The sequence below is a fragment of the Salvelinus sp. IW2-2015 genome, linkage group LG30 (genome assembly GCF_002910315.2).
Source record: "Salvelinus sp. IW2-2015 linkage group LG30, ASM291031v2, whole genome shotgun sequence".
NCBI lineage: Eukaryota > Metazoa > Chordata > Actinopteri > Salmoniformes > Salmonidae > Salvelinus > Salvelinus sp. IW2-2015.
Genome location: NC_036869.1, coordinates 7,075,768 through 7,091,335, shown reverse-complemented (window position 1 = coordinate 7,091,335; position 15,568 = coordinate 7,075,768). Strand labels below are relative to the sequence as shown.

Below are 15,568 nucleotides of genomic sequence, written 5' to 3'. Positions count from 1 at the left end.
TTTGCGTGTGTGTCTCTGGCACCTGTTGTAGCTGGCTTCTGATTGACAGATACAATCTAGAGAGGAGGGATCGAATAGTTTGGAAGTAAAGGACTTTAAGAAATGCTGAAGATTTTGTAAAAACATAAAACAGCGTTATACATAAAACGTCTATTTTTTGTAACTCACCACAAACACATGTTGTGTAACATGCATTGAGTGCAAGGCTGAGATTTAAGAGGGGGAAATCTGACAGTTTGAAGCAAAGCAATTTCAGCACAGTAATCTCGGCTTTGCAAAAGATGCAGAAAGTGCCCGAGGTGCTGAAAATGCCATCAAAGAGCTATCCAGTTCTACTCTCCAGGCTCTAGGCTATTATAGGCTGGCATGTGGCATAACCTCTTCAGTTCCTAATGGCCTGAAAACCACAGTAAGTGATCTCTGCAATGCAGTAAGGAGTCATGTAGTGAGAATTTCACAGTGTAACGAGCATAGTATTACACGATTAGCTAAGATGTTTTGACATGTCAATAGACTTCTACAGGGTCTGTTGAAGTTGAACCCTGAGATAATCCAACAGAGTATACCACTCAATACAGAACATACACTGAGTGTACAAAACTTTTGCACTCAGAACAGCCTCAATTTGTCGGGGCATGGACTCTACAAGGTATCAAAAGCGTTCCACAGGAATACTGGCCAATGTTCTCCAATGCTTCCCAAAGTTGTGTCAAGTTGGCTGGATGTCCTTTGGGTGGTGAACCATTCTTGATACACACAGGAAACTGAATGGCACACATAAACAATCCATGTTTCAATTGTCTCAAGGCTTAAAAATCCTTCTTTAATTAACCTGTCTCCTCCCCTTCATCTACACTGATTGAAATGCATTTAACAAGTTGCATCACTAAGAGATAAAAGCCTTCACCTGGATTCACCTGGTCAGTCCATATCACGAAGAGAGCAGGTGTTCATAATGTTTTGTACACTTAGTGTAGGCCACTGGTCAAATGTCACATATTATGTTCTAGTGTTGTAACTTACATATAACCCACACACATGTATGTTACAAAACTAAAGAACAACCATTACATTCAGTGAGCCAATGCTATCCTTCTCATCTGTAAGTGCATCTTTACAGAGCTGCCACTGATTGTCAATCAGCCAGTGAAAAACAACACAGAGTATGGAGGACAGTTTGAATGTAGTCCCCGGTCACACTCACACACTGGCCCCAATCACTGCTCTTATTGAGTTCTATGGGCCTGTAGTGAATCTGCGTCACAAATGGCACTCAATTCCCCACATAATGCCGATAGGGCTCTGGTCAAAAGTATTACACTATATAGGGAATAAGGTGCCATTTAGGATAGGGCAGTCAGTGGAGGGGATAATAGCAGGGCTGATTAGAATGAAAAGAAAAGGAATGCAACCATCTGCTGTGGTGTCAGGAGTTTGGGGTGTATTGTGGAGGAGGAACAAGGACACTAAGGCCCTTCAGGCTTGGTAAAGGCTGATTAAGAGATGCCAGCTGTAAATAATGGCTTTTATGTCTCAACAGAGAGACTGGAGGAAGGTGGGTCTCTAAGGCCAGGGCTGGTGTTAGAGAATGGCTTCAGAGTGACTAAGGCTTTATTAAGCTGTTTATGTGTACATTTTGCTGAGTCACAAGTCACTTGTCTCAGAAAATGGGTGTCAGATAGCCTAAGGATTAAGAGCGTTGGGCCAGTAACTAAAAGGTTGCTGGTTTGAATCCCCAGGCTGGCTAGGTGAAAAGATCTGTAGATATGCACTTGAGCAAGTCACTTAACCCTAATTACTCCTGTAAATCAATCTGGATAGGAGTATCTGTAAAATGAAAGCAACGCTTGAATATTCATAAGAAGAACTTCAATGTACAGTTAATTGTCCTAAAATTGACATATTTCTTGATTGAAATGGAGATGAAAAGCACCTCTGACTAGCTAAAATTATGCAGTAAGCTAAGCAATGCATGTAACTTTTGTCCTGATATTCACACAAGAGATTCTCCCTTGCAGCTGTTTGACAAATTGTAAAGTTTGCATCGGTTTAGCACACTGATAAAAGGTTGAGGTTAGCCTTATTTTTCATATCCCGCTTTGGTAAGCTTCCATATAATAATTTTTATTTAACACTTTCTCTCTCATTATCCCAGGTCTCCCAACAGTCTCAGAGTGCGTCACAAATGGCACAGTATTCCCTTAAGAGTGCACTACTTGCCGCTGGTCAAAAGTAGTGAACTATTTAGGGAGTAGGGTACCATTTGGGATACACACTGGGGCTCAAAGGACTTCTGTTTATTCCTGTTCTTTATGGACCTCATTATTCACTGTTGACTCAATGCTAATATGCATCCCAAATGGCACCCTGTTTCTTATATAGTGCACTGCTTTTGACCAGAGCCCCATCAAAAGTAGTGCACTACATAGAGAATTGGAAACCATTTGGGATGCAGTCCTAGTCTTCAGAGGCTGCCTGTGGTTGGTATTACCTGGCTGTGTGTAGCAGTGAAGGGGAGTGCATGTTAAAACATCTTTGTGAGTACAGATCCCATTCCCACTGCTGTGGTTTCTCTGCTGCTCCGTAATTCAGATGATAAACAAAGAGGCAAGAGCTCAGACTCGGTGAAAGGTCACTGATCTGAAATCAATCGTTCTAAGGATTATTCATAAATCTGATTTTATCACCTGTTTTTATAACCACTTTGATGCATCTCTTTAACTACTTGAATTGAACCATCTCATTTGGTGTTTTTGAGAATCCAGACGTGATGTGAGTGTAACAGAAGGAATACCAGGAGATATTTAGTGATTTTAAATAAGTGTGACAATTTATTTCCCTAAGTTTTGCCAAATGTATCTTGGCGACAAAAGCATTTCACAGAAATGACATACAATTATCACATGGATGGAGCCAATATGGCTATAAATAAATTGAATAAATAAAACATAGGGACAGAACAATGTGCATTAATTATTATACAATGTGTATAGAGAAATCTCAGACAGCAATAAATAGAACCAAATATAATCAGAAAACGCTAAAGTTCTAATGGATAACCATAAGATCATTTGGAAAGGTCTGTTGTCAAAAGTAGTGAAACTTAGTCAAACTGTGATAACGCCTGAAATCAATCAGTTGTGTTTCTTATGCCAGGTCATAGGTCATTCAATAAGTCTATGAGATTGTGATCTTCTATGAATCCAATGTTTTCTTGAGAGAGCAGACACAAGAACTTTGGACAGGATACACTGTAGCAGCAACAGTGCTTCTGATGCTGTTGTGTAGCTATCCCTCAAATCCAGTGATAATCAGAGGCATGCATAGAGTAAAGTTTCAGCCATTCAATTTATTAGCTATGATCTGAAGTTCTCTTTGAGGGTTGCTGCTGAAGTCCAAAGTTGTGTCAACAGTACACAGGAGGACCATCAAGTGTCCGTCTTTGTCTTTAGGATGTGGTGTCAATAAGGTTGACTCAAGTTCATTGCATTTCTCCTGCATGTGTCTCCAACCATCTACATCTCTCTGATGAAGAAGGACAAGTCCAGTGGAGACGTTATGACACTGCACCCACCATCACTGCCATTCACCCCTTTTAATGACCCACACCGTGACTGAGCCAACATGGGGTCCAGTATCAGGCTTCCTGTGGAGTATCCAATGCATCTCGAGGGACCAAAGCATATGAGTCCCCAATGACAGGTGGATAGAGAGAGATAGATGAATCTCTGCCCTCTGTGTGTGAGACAGAGTATGTGGACATCTCATCTCTCTTCTCGTGCCCTGTGTTGTTGTCCCACCATCCATTTCTCCAGCAGCAAGCGAGCTTTGACTGTGGCCCGAAGAGCTGAGGGGCCCACTGCTTTTTGGTCTCTGTATTTCACCCTGGAGAGAAATAGGAGAGACACATTAGACACCAATGATTAGACTTAACTCAATTCAATACAACTGTATTTATCCCCTGAAGGGCTATAAAGACTGTTGAATTCAGGTGATGTTTATTTGCATACTAAAACCACAAGGTTGGCCTGGCCTGTCATACAGATGTAGGATCTTAATTTGGTCACCCCGTTGCAGGAGAACTTTCTTGCAATGCAATAAATGTAAACTTGCAGTGTATTTGAGGTTTAAAAAGGCTTCTGAAGTTTAAAATGTGTGTTTTCCCTTTACGAAAAATGTATCAACCTCTTACAAAAATGTATATTTACTATAATCCACATAGAGTAATTCACATTTCATGTTGTTGCAGGATTATTTTCCTGCTGTAACAAACTGGCTCAAATTAAGATCCTACATCTGTATCGCCTGCAGGTTTCTTTTGACACATCAAACCTAAATGCTCAGCAATTTGCCATATATGTTCCATTTTATGACTGTGAGCAGACACTGGCGCCTGACTGAGGCTTCCAACCCTGATGCCACATGAGAAGAGCTGTGCCAGGTGAAGGCTCCATTACAGGGATCACTATGACATTTATGCAAGGGAAAGTGATACATGCCCTCAGTCTGAGTGGGGAAATTCCATCACATAAATAAATTAGAGAAAGAAAACTGTTTCTTTGTTGTTTCTAAACTTTCATATTCTCACATTTCATATTTCAGTGAGACTCTCTCCCATAATATACTATGCTTGAGGGCCAGCACTCTCAAATAACGTCTTTATATCCCCCTTTGACTATACAATGCGTGACGCCTGAGCTTCACAGCCGCACTGATCCTTTTACAGTTTAACCAACGGAGAAAGTATGCACTCTGCTAGATTGCGTCTATCTTTCGTGAGGTTATAATTACAATGTCCATTTATTTTGCAAATAGACCTGTGGTATTCTCTTCTTACCTTTTAATCCTACTCGTCTTGGCTGCCAACTTGTGTTTGCACTGATGCCTCTCAGCACAGTCAGCGCCCACGGCGGGGTGGATCGCCGTGTCTGGCGTTACTGCTGCTGCTGCTGCAGCGTATCTGAAGAAGAGCGAAAGTACACAATACATGAACATAGAGTCTGTCGGGTTTCCATTAATCATATAGTTTCGAAACATTTAAGGGGGGAAATAACAAGACGACGTATAAACCTGTTCACACAGGTTACGGTGATTTGCAKTGTTGGCAGCTCAAATGAGAATCGAATTGAATAGATTGCCAAGATAAATAGAGAAGGCGTTTTGAAATACCAAGCACAGGTGATTTATTTATCATAAGCTACAATGTTGCAACATCCACATAGCAGAAGCAGAATGGAACGCGCGTAATTACCCCAAATATTAGGCTAATAACATAATGTAAGAAGTTTTAGATATGTTTTAACTAAAGTTATTAGGCTAATATTATATAACATGTTGTACCTCAGGTAAATTTCAAGCTGACAGAAGTTTGTACATGTGCTGTCATCTTCATGGACGCACTTGCAGCGAGGGTCCTGCTTGGAGATGGCGGGATCCTTGATGGCGCGCTTCTTTCTAGAAGCGTTGCCCAGACCGTAGGAAACCACGCGCCTAAAGAAATTAACGAAATTATTAGCCCACTGTAACCAAGCCAGTTACATTACATATAACAATAGAATAGAATAAATATAATCAATTGTCGGTCGGAAAAGTGACTTACTCAGGCGTGTTGACCCATATGATGTCCAGGTGACAGAAGTAAACGCACTCCTTGTCCAGGAACGTTGCGCAGGAGCACCGCTTGTTCCTGATGTGGCGCACTGGCACCGGGGTGGTTGTGGTGGAAGCCGCTGTATCCTCTTCCATAGGAGCGGATGAGACTGTGAGGGAGAAAGTATGTTAATTACCTAAATTGAATACTATTATATTGATAAACCTATGGCAGAAATTCTAACAYAAGATGCTATTGCATAGGCTATTGTTACTTATCGACTACGATTGCGCAGTTATTGTGTTGGATTCATTTTGCTGCTTCAGGATTAAAGAGTGGAAAATATATGTATTGTTACCTAGCCTATTGTGGCCATTCATGTTAAAAAGGTGAATCAAATAATACTGAAAACACAAGATATTCAATAGTTGCTAAAACATGAGGCTCGTTTTGGAAGATCTTACCTGCATGTAAAATTCCAGAGTACATCATTGACAACATGGAGCAAAGTATTCTAAAATCCATTTTTTGATATTTCTTAAGTACAGTTAGAATAATCTTGTTCACAAAATGGAATATTCCCTTTTTAATGAAAAGGCTCCAAAAAGCCAGCAAACAGTGACACGGTGCCAACTGCGTACGTTCGCCTACAAGGTACGTTCACAAAGGAGTGCAACAGCATTCCACTTGCACGGTTCTGTCAGTGGCTCCACATGTGCACCTTCTGCCCTTTATATACTAAGCACTTACCACCTCCTCCCTCTCCCCCTGCAGTCGCGTGTAAACAGTTTTGTCCTTTGACTTATTCGTAGACAATGCTGTTTGTTAATAATCACCGACAAGCAACGTGCAGCCCAAGATAAGAACTGTGGATGGAGACGCCGGGAGGAGGGCGGCGACGCGAGCCAAGTTTTGACCAGGGAAGTTCTGAAGACGTAAATGCACACATTTTACAGTAGATGGCGACCAAGTATCAATGTATTAGCTTTACAATCGCATCAGCCCTCTAAAACGTTTTATTTTCCATAGAATGTATAGTAAGGTCCATCATTTTTGGCAACCTTGGGCGCCCCTGTTTTCAATACTCTAGCACTCTCCCCTTGCGAGGATAACTACACAGGCTTGATTGGAGAATTGGCCTGACCTCTTCAATTCAAACCACAGGTTTTGCATTGGGGTTCAAGTCCGGTGACTGAGATGGACATTGCAGAATGTTAATTTTGTTGTAAAATAACATTTGTGTGTGTGTGTGTGGATTTTGATCAGTGCTTCGGGTTATTGTCTTGCTGGAAGATCCACTTGTGGAAATTTGTTAGCCTCATGGCAGAGTCAACCAGGTTTTTGGCTAAAATGGTCTAGTTAACAAGGGCCCCAGGACCAATGGAAGTGAAATAGCCCCATAACATCAAACATCCACCACCATATTTTACCTTAGGTATGAGGTAGGCCTACTTTTCTGAATATGCTTTTGTTTTTCAACGCCAAACCAACCACTGCTGTGTGTGACCAAAGAGCTCTATTTTCATGTCATCTGACGATAGCACCGGTTCCAATCCAAGTGTCAATGCCCTTTATCAAACTCCAGGCGGTGCAATGGGCAGATTACATGAAAATAGATATCTTCAGCCATGAACACATGTGGTGAGTTTGACTTCCAGTGAGACAATAACCCAGGATCAAGGCCTAATCAAAATCCACAAAGAAATGGTTAATTGACCACAAAATACTTTTTTGCAATGGCCATCTCAGTCTCTGGACTTGAACCCTATTGAAACCATGTGGTTTGAATTGAAAAGGGCAGTCCATAAGAGCAGATGAAGGATATCAAGGATCTGGAAAGATTCTGTATGGAAGTATTGTGTAACACTTTCCCTGGCTGCCACTGCTCTTGCTAAAAAAAATGTCCTGTGTGTCATCACAACTTTTGGAGATATTTTAACAAAACCATTTTGTGGTAAATTGATCAATTTTTGTATTTTTATTAAAAAGTTGTAGGTATATTCCAATGAAGTTAGATCTATAATTGTTTTTTAAATATACACGTAGGAAGGCCTTAAGATATATAATCCACTTGTTTAGAGAGAAAAATGTAGCAAAGTTCTGAGTAAAGTAGTAAGATGTTGGATGAGTGTGTTGGAGGCAACTAGTTACCCCTTTATGGTTATGAATATATTTCTACCTGTCATTTAGACAATGACTAGCCCAGTTAGCGCTAGTTTATGCTAACGTACTAGCTAGAAACTTTACTACCAGATCATCTGAGGTAAAAAACATTTAAAAGATAATGTAACTTAATTGCAGTTGTGAATGTTTCCAATAGTGACTGATAGCTTTACAGTTAATGTTACTTTATAGCCCTTTAGCTATTTTACACAGCATTTTGTGTAAACTGTAACCGTTTATAGTTTATTCGCCTAAGCATGACCTTCATTCACGTCCAAATTTTCTTACAAAATAGATTTTTTGTGTCATAAATTAGACATTGTTCTTAGGGGGGCTAGTTACCCCCTAGTACCCTATATGTAGCCCAAAACACTTTAGGCTATGTATACAGACAAAAAAACTATTTTGCCTGACTGGAGAACTGTAATTAACCTAGACTCATTCCTCAACATGTTAACACAAAATAGACAAAAGTTGATGTAAATGTGCATCAATGAAAAACATTGATGGATGGAGGAGTAAATTGGGTCTAGGCCCCAGTCCATCAGGGATTTCTGTATAGATCTATTTAATCTATACTAATATTTTGAACCAAAGTAGCTTGCCTTCTGCATAAAGACCCCAAACTGCAAGGAGAATGTAATATAAATAATGAGCCAACTTGACGCTATGTATTTCAAATACAGTATTACGCATGCATTACACACAACATAATGTCACAAAAAGTTACCTCTGATACATGGTTTGGCCAAAATGGCGCCAAGTGCATTTTCCCTCTGCCAAACTAAAGATGGTGTGAAAAGGTAGAGAGAGGCCCCGCCACAGCTGGGGAGTGCTCTGCCATCACTTTATTCTGGCTATACTGCCATTGTGGAAAACAGTGTTCATGGAAAGTGCTCTTGACACCCCTGTACACTTTATCATGCTTTCATTGATCCTTGTCCGGTCTGATTGTAGGCCTACTTTGCATACATTTATAAAGGTTAGCAATATGATATTTGCCAACCTGTTTCTGCATGCTCATTTGAGTGTGGAAATTAAGGCAGTTAAAATGGCAATCTATTAGCAACAGTTAGGCCAAATAAAAATAGATACATTAAAGAAATTATCAAAGAATGCAATTAATCTCAAGTGCTCTTTTGTAACCTTAGGCAAAGGCTGGTCCCAAAGTTGATGTTTAATGATGACATCATCACCGATTATCTATGCCATTTAGTTGATGCATTTATGCAAAGCAACTTAGTCATGCGTGCATACATTTTTTACGTATGTGTGGTCCTGGGAATTGAACCCACTATCCTCGCATTGCAAGATCCATGCGCTACCAACTGAGCTACGTTTAATCCCAATTTGAACAGCCCTATGGAAGGCGTTGGTGGCAAATTTGACTGTTGTAAACTATTTGATGGGGGAATCGAGCTACACATTTACTAATGATGGAAAGTGACGGGGGTACAAAGAGGTGCAATGTGGAAAAACTTAAAGTAAAACATCCTGAGTCAAACAGTTCTGACAGGCCTAATCAAGGGCCTGGTGTTAGACAGTTTCCATTGGCCAAGGAACAGCTTGTGCTAATGGCTGCAGGACAGGACAGTCTGTCTGGCTCCTTTCCAGTCAGGACATCAGCCTATGATACAGGGAGCAGAGCCTCAGTTTCCTATTCATAAGAGCCCTTCTTTCAGCCTTATTATCAGCCTTATTATAGGTGCCATCTCAAAGGGCTTTGGAGTGGACCTAGCATAACAGACCATGAAGCTGCTTTGGTGTTGCACAAACAAGGCAGGCTCTGAAAGGAAAAAGGCTACAGATAAACCTCACTCTCTCCGTGTCTCTGATTTAGTGGGTATTCTAACTTGGCAACATTCTCCCCACCCGCTCCACTACACTACACCCACGGCTCTAACAGGGAGGGCTATTGCCCTCTAAGCGTCTCTATTGCCTCATCCCAGGATCCACCTCAGGCCCCAACAACTACTAACTAACTGAATAACAGAGGCAGACTCTCTCTCTTTCTCAAACCCTGATAGGCAGATAAGTCACCATCTACATCACAAACGGCACCCTATTCTCTATATCTGGCCAATAGGGCTCTGGTCAAAAGTAGTGCACTATGTAGGGAATAGGGTGCCATTTGGGACGCATACACAGTTTAACTAGAGTAATGAGGAGTCTTACTGTAAAAACTCTTAAGATGAGCAATACGTTCTCTTCCTCACTGATGTTCCCTCTCTCTCTGGTCTGGTGTGATAGAGGTCTGATTGCATTTGTTTGGTCAGTGCCCTCCGACAGCATTCCTGATGAAAATGGCTCTTTCCCACGCAATATGAAATCCACTATAAGGCTGATTGTGAAATTATGTAGAGCATTGGGGAACCGTGGCGTTGAAAAAGCTAATGTTGAACTGTTACCTTATGATTGAGTGTTGAATTACACATTGATGCTAACATCTGGATGGATGGAGACATTTTGTTTTTAATCCGTGAACTTTTGCTGCATGTGAGATAAAATGTTGTACATAAGATCAACATAAGATCAAGAAAAAGGCTTTTGTCATATGTGGTCCAGAACTMTTGTCCATCTTCTAAACAGTATGACATTTTATTAAATGTGAAAACGTAGGTGCATCTGAGACAAAAAACATGAATACCATTTGTACATTTGTAAACAAAGTTTTACTGATACAGTTGATAATAATATTGATACCGCAATGTAAAGCTACCATATTACACATACCTATGGATTTATGAATCATCATGGGCACTAAATGGAATATAATAAATAGTTGAACACAACATCTGTACACAGAAACAATGCCCCAAATCCATAGAAATGTACATATACCAGTACAACACATTTTTTATCTCATAAATTTACGATTGACATAAAAGCTTCCAAAATAAAATTGTTACCCTCCATTTTCACTTCCATGTCATCGAAATAAACACAAGCAACTGCTGAATTTTTAAGGTATTATTTACAGGTTCCTAAAACAAGTAACTCCAAAAAGGCACAATTGTCTATACAACATGTACAAAAAAAAAATGTCTGGAGCTGACAACATTTTTTAAAAGAAAAACGATTGGTCATCATTATCATCATCATCATCATCATACTAATAATAATAATTTATGATTGCACATACAATATGAATGTCAGAAACTGTGCTTTGAAAGGCGATTTGCAGAGAAACAAACCCACCCTGAAGTGTTTTCAGTCTTAGAAAGTGACAAGCATTACAAAACGAGAACAAAGAGCTTTTCGATAGGTAGCCTGGTAACCCAGATTGAATGCTGCGATCACCATTGTAAGCTCAGCATTCGGTTTGATTTGACCAGGCTATTTGACTGGGGGTTTCAGGTGGCGATGACCAGTCTGTCCTCGTCATCGCTTGATGCTGAGTCATCGATAAAGTCTTCCGTCACCTGCTGCCGTGACAGCATCGACTGCCTCCGAGGTGTGACAGACTCACTGGCTCCCCCTGCCCGCTCAACACCCCCCCCAGCAGCTGGAGCCGGGGAGGGCTGTGGTAGAGATGTTGTAACCCTCCCTTCCTTCCTTGGAGTCTGCGTGTGATCAGAGCCTCCGGAGCTCCTGTGCCCAGAGCTGCTGGGTCTGCTGCCCGATGATGTCATTTCCTGGGCGGGACTTCCTCTCAGGGTGGCAGTGGGAAGGGATGATGCAGCAGACGGACAGCTGACCAAGGGTCCTAGTTCAGTCTGAGAGGAGAGTCGGGTGGCCCCTTGGGCCTCAGGGCTGCCCTGCCTCTCAGAGGGTCCAGGGAGGGGACTGAGGGCGGAGAGAGGGCTGAGCGAGGGGATGAGGGCGGGCAGAGCAATGTTGAGGATCTGCAGGCCGGGGATGGGTGTGTGGTGGGTGTGGTGATGGTGGGGGCCCGTGCTGCTCTGGGAGCTGGGGCTGGCAGTCAGGACCTGCAGGCCCAGGGTGGCGTTGAGCGTCAGGCCGTGCTGGGACAGCAGCTGAGTGGAGGTCAGGCATCCTGAGCTGGTCAGTCCCATGACGTTGAGGGTCTCCAGACCCATGGACTGCAGTGTCTGCTGGGAGGCCCCAAGGGCCTGCAGTCCGGTGACCTGCCCCAGGGGGAAGCAGGGCATGATACTGCTGATGGGCTCCTGAACCACCAGGGGCTGGTTGGTGGGGGTCAAGGCAGAGCCCTCAGGCTGGGGGGAGTTAGAGAATTTGGGGAATGGGAGTGGACTGGTATTCCGGTGGATGACACTCACTGCGGGGATGGTGAGCTGGACAGTGCCGGCCTGGATGGGCACGAAGGTGGAGTAGGCTGGCAGGCCAGCTGGCACCAGCTGGATGCCCCCCACGGGGACCATGCTGTAGGAGGAGCAAGAGGGCTGCTGGGAGTGCAGAGGCAGGTGGCTGAAGAGGTGGGTGTGTCCCCCCTGTGTGGCCCCTGATCCTTGGGTCGGGCCCTGGGAGGGAAAGTGCAAGGGGCTGTAGGAGGAGGTCTGGGGGATGAAAGAGGCGGTCTGAGTGCTGACGTCTGTCCCGATAGGGACACCTGGCTCACTCGTTGGTAGGGTGGGAGGAGCCAAAGAGCCATCCTGGGAAAGAGCAAACATTTATAAAAATGAGTAATTATGACCTTCCCTACTCTACATGTCTTATCATTGGAAACAGGACATACTCCCCATATCTTTTCACAGGAAAAACCCAGTGAAGACATGAGAAGATAATCTGTTACTAGAAAACAAGCCTTCTAACAAGCTGCCCATCAGAAATGCATTCACCTTTTCAAGCATTCAGAGCAACTTTGCTGAAGTGTCTCACATGCGGGATTCAAGGCAAAGAGTTTGGGTATGAAAGTGCAGAGAGACAGGGACAGAGGGATGGAGGGAGGGAGGGATGGAGAGAGAGAGGATGGGATGGGATGAGGAAAACATGGTGGGTCTCACCTGGCCGAGCTTGAAGCAGCCCTTGCCTGGTACGGGAGGACTAGGGGGCACGTCAACGTCGGGGTAGTCGATGGACATCTGCCTGCACGGCGAGACAGGGCTCATCATGTGCACCGACTCAGTGTCGGAGGTGTGGGGGGGTGGGGAGTAGGGTGGGGGGCCAGGGCTTGAGCACCCTCCGGAGATTGACATCTGCTTGACCAGGGAGACAGGGCTCAGCATGGGCACGGACTCTGTGTCTGAGGCGTCGTGGGTGTGGTGGGTGTGGGAGTCGGAGGCGGGGAGCTGGGGGAGGGACAGGGGAGCTGGGTGGTGGTGGTGGATGGACATCTGAGCCAGGAGGGAGCTGGGAGGGAGCTCAGCCTGGAGGGAGGAGGGTATGTGCTGGGGGCTGGCCGAGACCGAGGGGTTGGTGGACAGGCCCGACTCCGCCTGGCTGTCCTCTTCCTCTTCTTCGTTGTCATCATCGTTGTCATCGTCAGCGCCCTCCGAGTCCTCTCCGTCTGAATCTGGGCGATCTGTACTGCCCACCTGGCTACGGTCTCCTGGGTTAGAGAGATAGAGGGCACTTAGTATACGAGACAGCAATATGTACAACTATTAACCAACATTGACACAGTCACATGGAGGCTTTGGAAATCCTATATCTGGCACTGCTTCTATATCCCACTCCTAAAGTAAGAAAACTTGGCAATGAATAGCATTAAGATTGAGTACACAATGAGTGCATCCGAAAGGGTATAGGTCCCTGGTCAAAAGTGGAGCACTATATAGGGAATAGGGTGCCATTTGGGATGCAACCTAGCATTGAACGAGGCAGAATGAGAAAAACAAATATCCTATCGGCCTGGGACCATAGAAAGCCTTTTAGCCTCTGCCTCTCTCTCTCTCTTTCTAAAATTAGACGCAGCAATTTCCCTTCTAAACGCTGCCTGTGCACGCCGCCCACGTGTACTCCCAGTTAACTGATAAAGAAGCTACATTTAGAATGTCTAATTAGAAACCTAGCAGTGGCATCATGGCTATTGATTGGCATGGCTACACAACGCAGACAGGGAATCGGCATTTCATAGCTGTGTGAAGTCATTTTCGGGAACTAAAGGAAAGGGTGATTCTGTTGTTAGAATCCATATGAGATTGGTGTAAACCTTCCTAATCAAATTCACATTTTGTGTTATAAACACAGGCTTAAATCTGAATGTTAGTGCATCCCAGTTTAGATAGGGGATCTGTGTGGATTAAGAGTTCTGATACTGAAAGTGAAAAAAGCACAAATATTACTACAAATCCGTAATATCCCTTTGAACTAAGAGGAATATGTTAATTCCTGTTGGCTTATGCTCTCTTTCAAAACTGTGATGAACTGACTTTATAACAGCCATCCTATCACATACGTCAGTACGCCTGTGTGCAGAGATGGGCAGCATTTCTGTTACATGTATTTGAAATATGTATTTAAATTACTTCAGACTATTTTGTAATTTATATTACAATGGGCTGAACACTACACTCCAATTTATTTTGTAACAAGATCATTTGGGGAGCTGTAATTTGTATTTTCTAAATACAAAATACTTTTCTATACTATTTTTTATAGAGGTTCACCATATTGTGACCCCCTTTCACCCTGCATTGTTATCAGAAGTCTGATGACACTATGGTGTGGTAAGAGTGTCCGCTAAATGAACTAAATATAAATGTATATGTAAAAATGAACAATTGCAAAGCATTCTGAGTATTATTCTAATGAGCTCTGCCCCAAAACAAGGCCAATAATAATAATACCCAGTGTGCTTTGCAGTTAATTTTGGTATGTTCATTTTCACATGTACATTTACATTTTGGTCATTTAGCAGACACTCTTATCCAGTGCATTCAACTAAGGTAGATGAATAACAACATATCACAGTCATAGCAAGTAAAACATTTCTGTAACCGTTACAGCGAATGTTGTTGCTGTTCGGGCTGCCTAATTGCAAATGTATTTCTGTATTTTAAAATGCAAAATACATGTATTTTAATTAAAGTACGATGTAGTTTATTTTGATACATTGCTATTTATGGTATTTTTTAAATGTATTTCAACATTTTTGCCCATCATTGCCTGTGTGTATTACAGATCTGTGGTGAATTCATTTTTGAAATAGCAAGCACATACRACAGTGGGTCGATGCTGAAATGTGAAGTACCTGAGTCCTCTGTATCATGGTCCTCGAGGCCTGCAGACACACCCATCTCCATGCACTTCTTACTGTGGGCCTTGGACTTCATATGCTTGGTCAGATTCCCTGTAAGAAGAGATTTAAGTTTTAAATGGAAACATCATCGCATAGCAGCAATATAAAAATGAGATGCTCTTTACAAGTGGAGGACCATTCTGAAATAAAAACCAAACATCACATCATAACCACATAATTTCTTTTTTTGAGAAAGAAGGTCACAAGTTCGTTAAGGTGGGACAAGCTTACACGCCACAGGAGGAGCTTACGTAAGTCTGAGAGCACTGTCTGTGCCCCAAATGACAGCCTATTCCCTACATAGTGCACTACTTTTAACTAGGGCCGATATGGTCTGGTCAAAACTGGTGCACTACATAGGGAATAGGGTGCCATTTGAGTTTGCGCCACTATCTCTAGGCAGGCTGCATGTAATGGGTGAGTAATTGATAAATAAATGTTTTTAAAGGAACGTGGGATGATGCTCTGACACCGAGTACTGTTCTGCAGTGTCGCGTGGGTAGACAGGTTCGAGAATGGTGAATCATCCTGCCTCTTTTAGAAGACAGAGAGAGAGACAAAGTCTTCAAAACCATCAAGGCTTCTAACAGGAAAAAGATTAGAGCGAAACTCAGTTGTGTGCTATTGAAAGTAAAAAGGGCCTTAAAAAGTAG

General features: G+C 42.8%; 2 protein-coding genes across 5 annotated transcripts in view; both read right to left on the bottom strand.

Annotated features, from left to right (window-relative positions):
- Positions 1 to 2,814: 2,814 nt before the first annotated feature.
- LOC111954886 (endothelin-1-like) lies at positions 2,815 to 6,448 on the bottom strand. 2 transcript variants are annotated; one of them, XM_023974797.2, is made up of 5 exons: positions 6,341 to 6,448; positions 5,600 to 5,759; positions 5,341 to 5,490; positions 4,838 to 4,960; positions 2,815 to 3,885 (listed from the first exon to the last, which is right to left on the bottom strand). In XM_023974797.2, exons 2-5 carry the CDS (start codon positions 5,743 to 5,745, stop codon positions 3,765 to 3,767), a joined length of 540 nt encoding a protein of 179 aa, XP_023830565.1. In that variant the 5' UTR covers positions 5,746 to 5,759; positions 6,341 to 6,448; the 3' UTR covers positions 2,815 to 3,764. The 2 variants fall into 2 exon arrangements, with proteins under 2 accessions (XP_023830565.1, XP_023830564.1); XM_023974796.3 differs by lacking the exon at positions 6,341 to 6,448 and adding an exon at positions 6,055 to 6,331.
- Positions 6,449 to 10,293: 3,845 nt separating this feature from the next.
- Positions 10,294 to 15,568, bottom strand: part of LOC111955052 (HIVEP zinc finger 1) — a 74,148-nt gene continuing 68,873 nt past the window's right edge. For 2 of the 3 annotated variants that reach the window (XM_023975098.1, XM_023975096.3), the window contains 3 exons: positions 14,868 to 14,966; positions 12,679 to 13,223; positions 10,294 to 12,327 (listed from right to left, as the gene is read on the bottom strand). In XM_023975098.1, coding sequence (XP_023830866.1) covers positions 11,107 to 12,327; positions 12,679 to 13,223; positions 14,868 to 14,966 — 1,865 coding nt within the window. In that variant the 3' untranslated portion in view covers positions 10,294 to 11,106. The remainder of the gene's footprint in view (positions 12,328 to 12,678; positions 13,224 to 14,867; positions 14,967 to 15,568) is intronic. The other variant, XM_023975097.3, reaches the window with a different exon arrangement.

Coding starts and splice junctions, on each gene's coding strand:
- LOC111954886 (XM_023974796.3), bottom strand. CDS start 6,115: ATGGATTTTAGAATACTTTGCTCCATGTTGTCAATGATGTACTCTGGA. Junction 5,760..6,054: donor CTCTGGAATTTTACATGCAG/GTAAGATCTTCC, acceptor TCTCCCTCACAG/TCTCATCCGCTCCTATGGAA. Junction 4,961..5,340: donor CAGCTTGAAATTTACCTGAG/GTACAACATGTT, acceptor GCTCTTCTTCAG/ATACGCTGCAGCAGCAGCAG.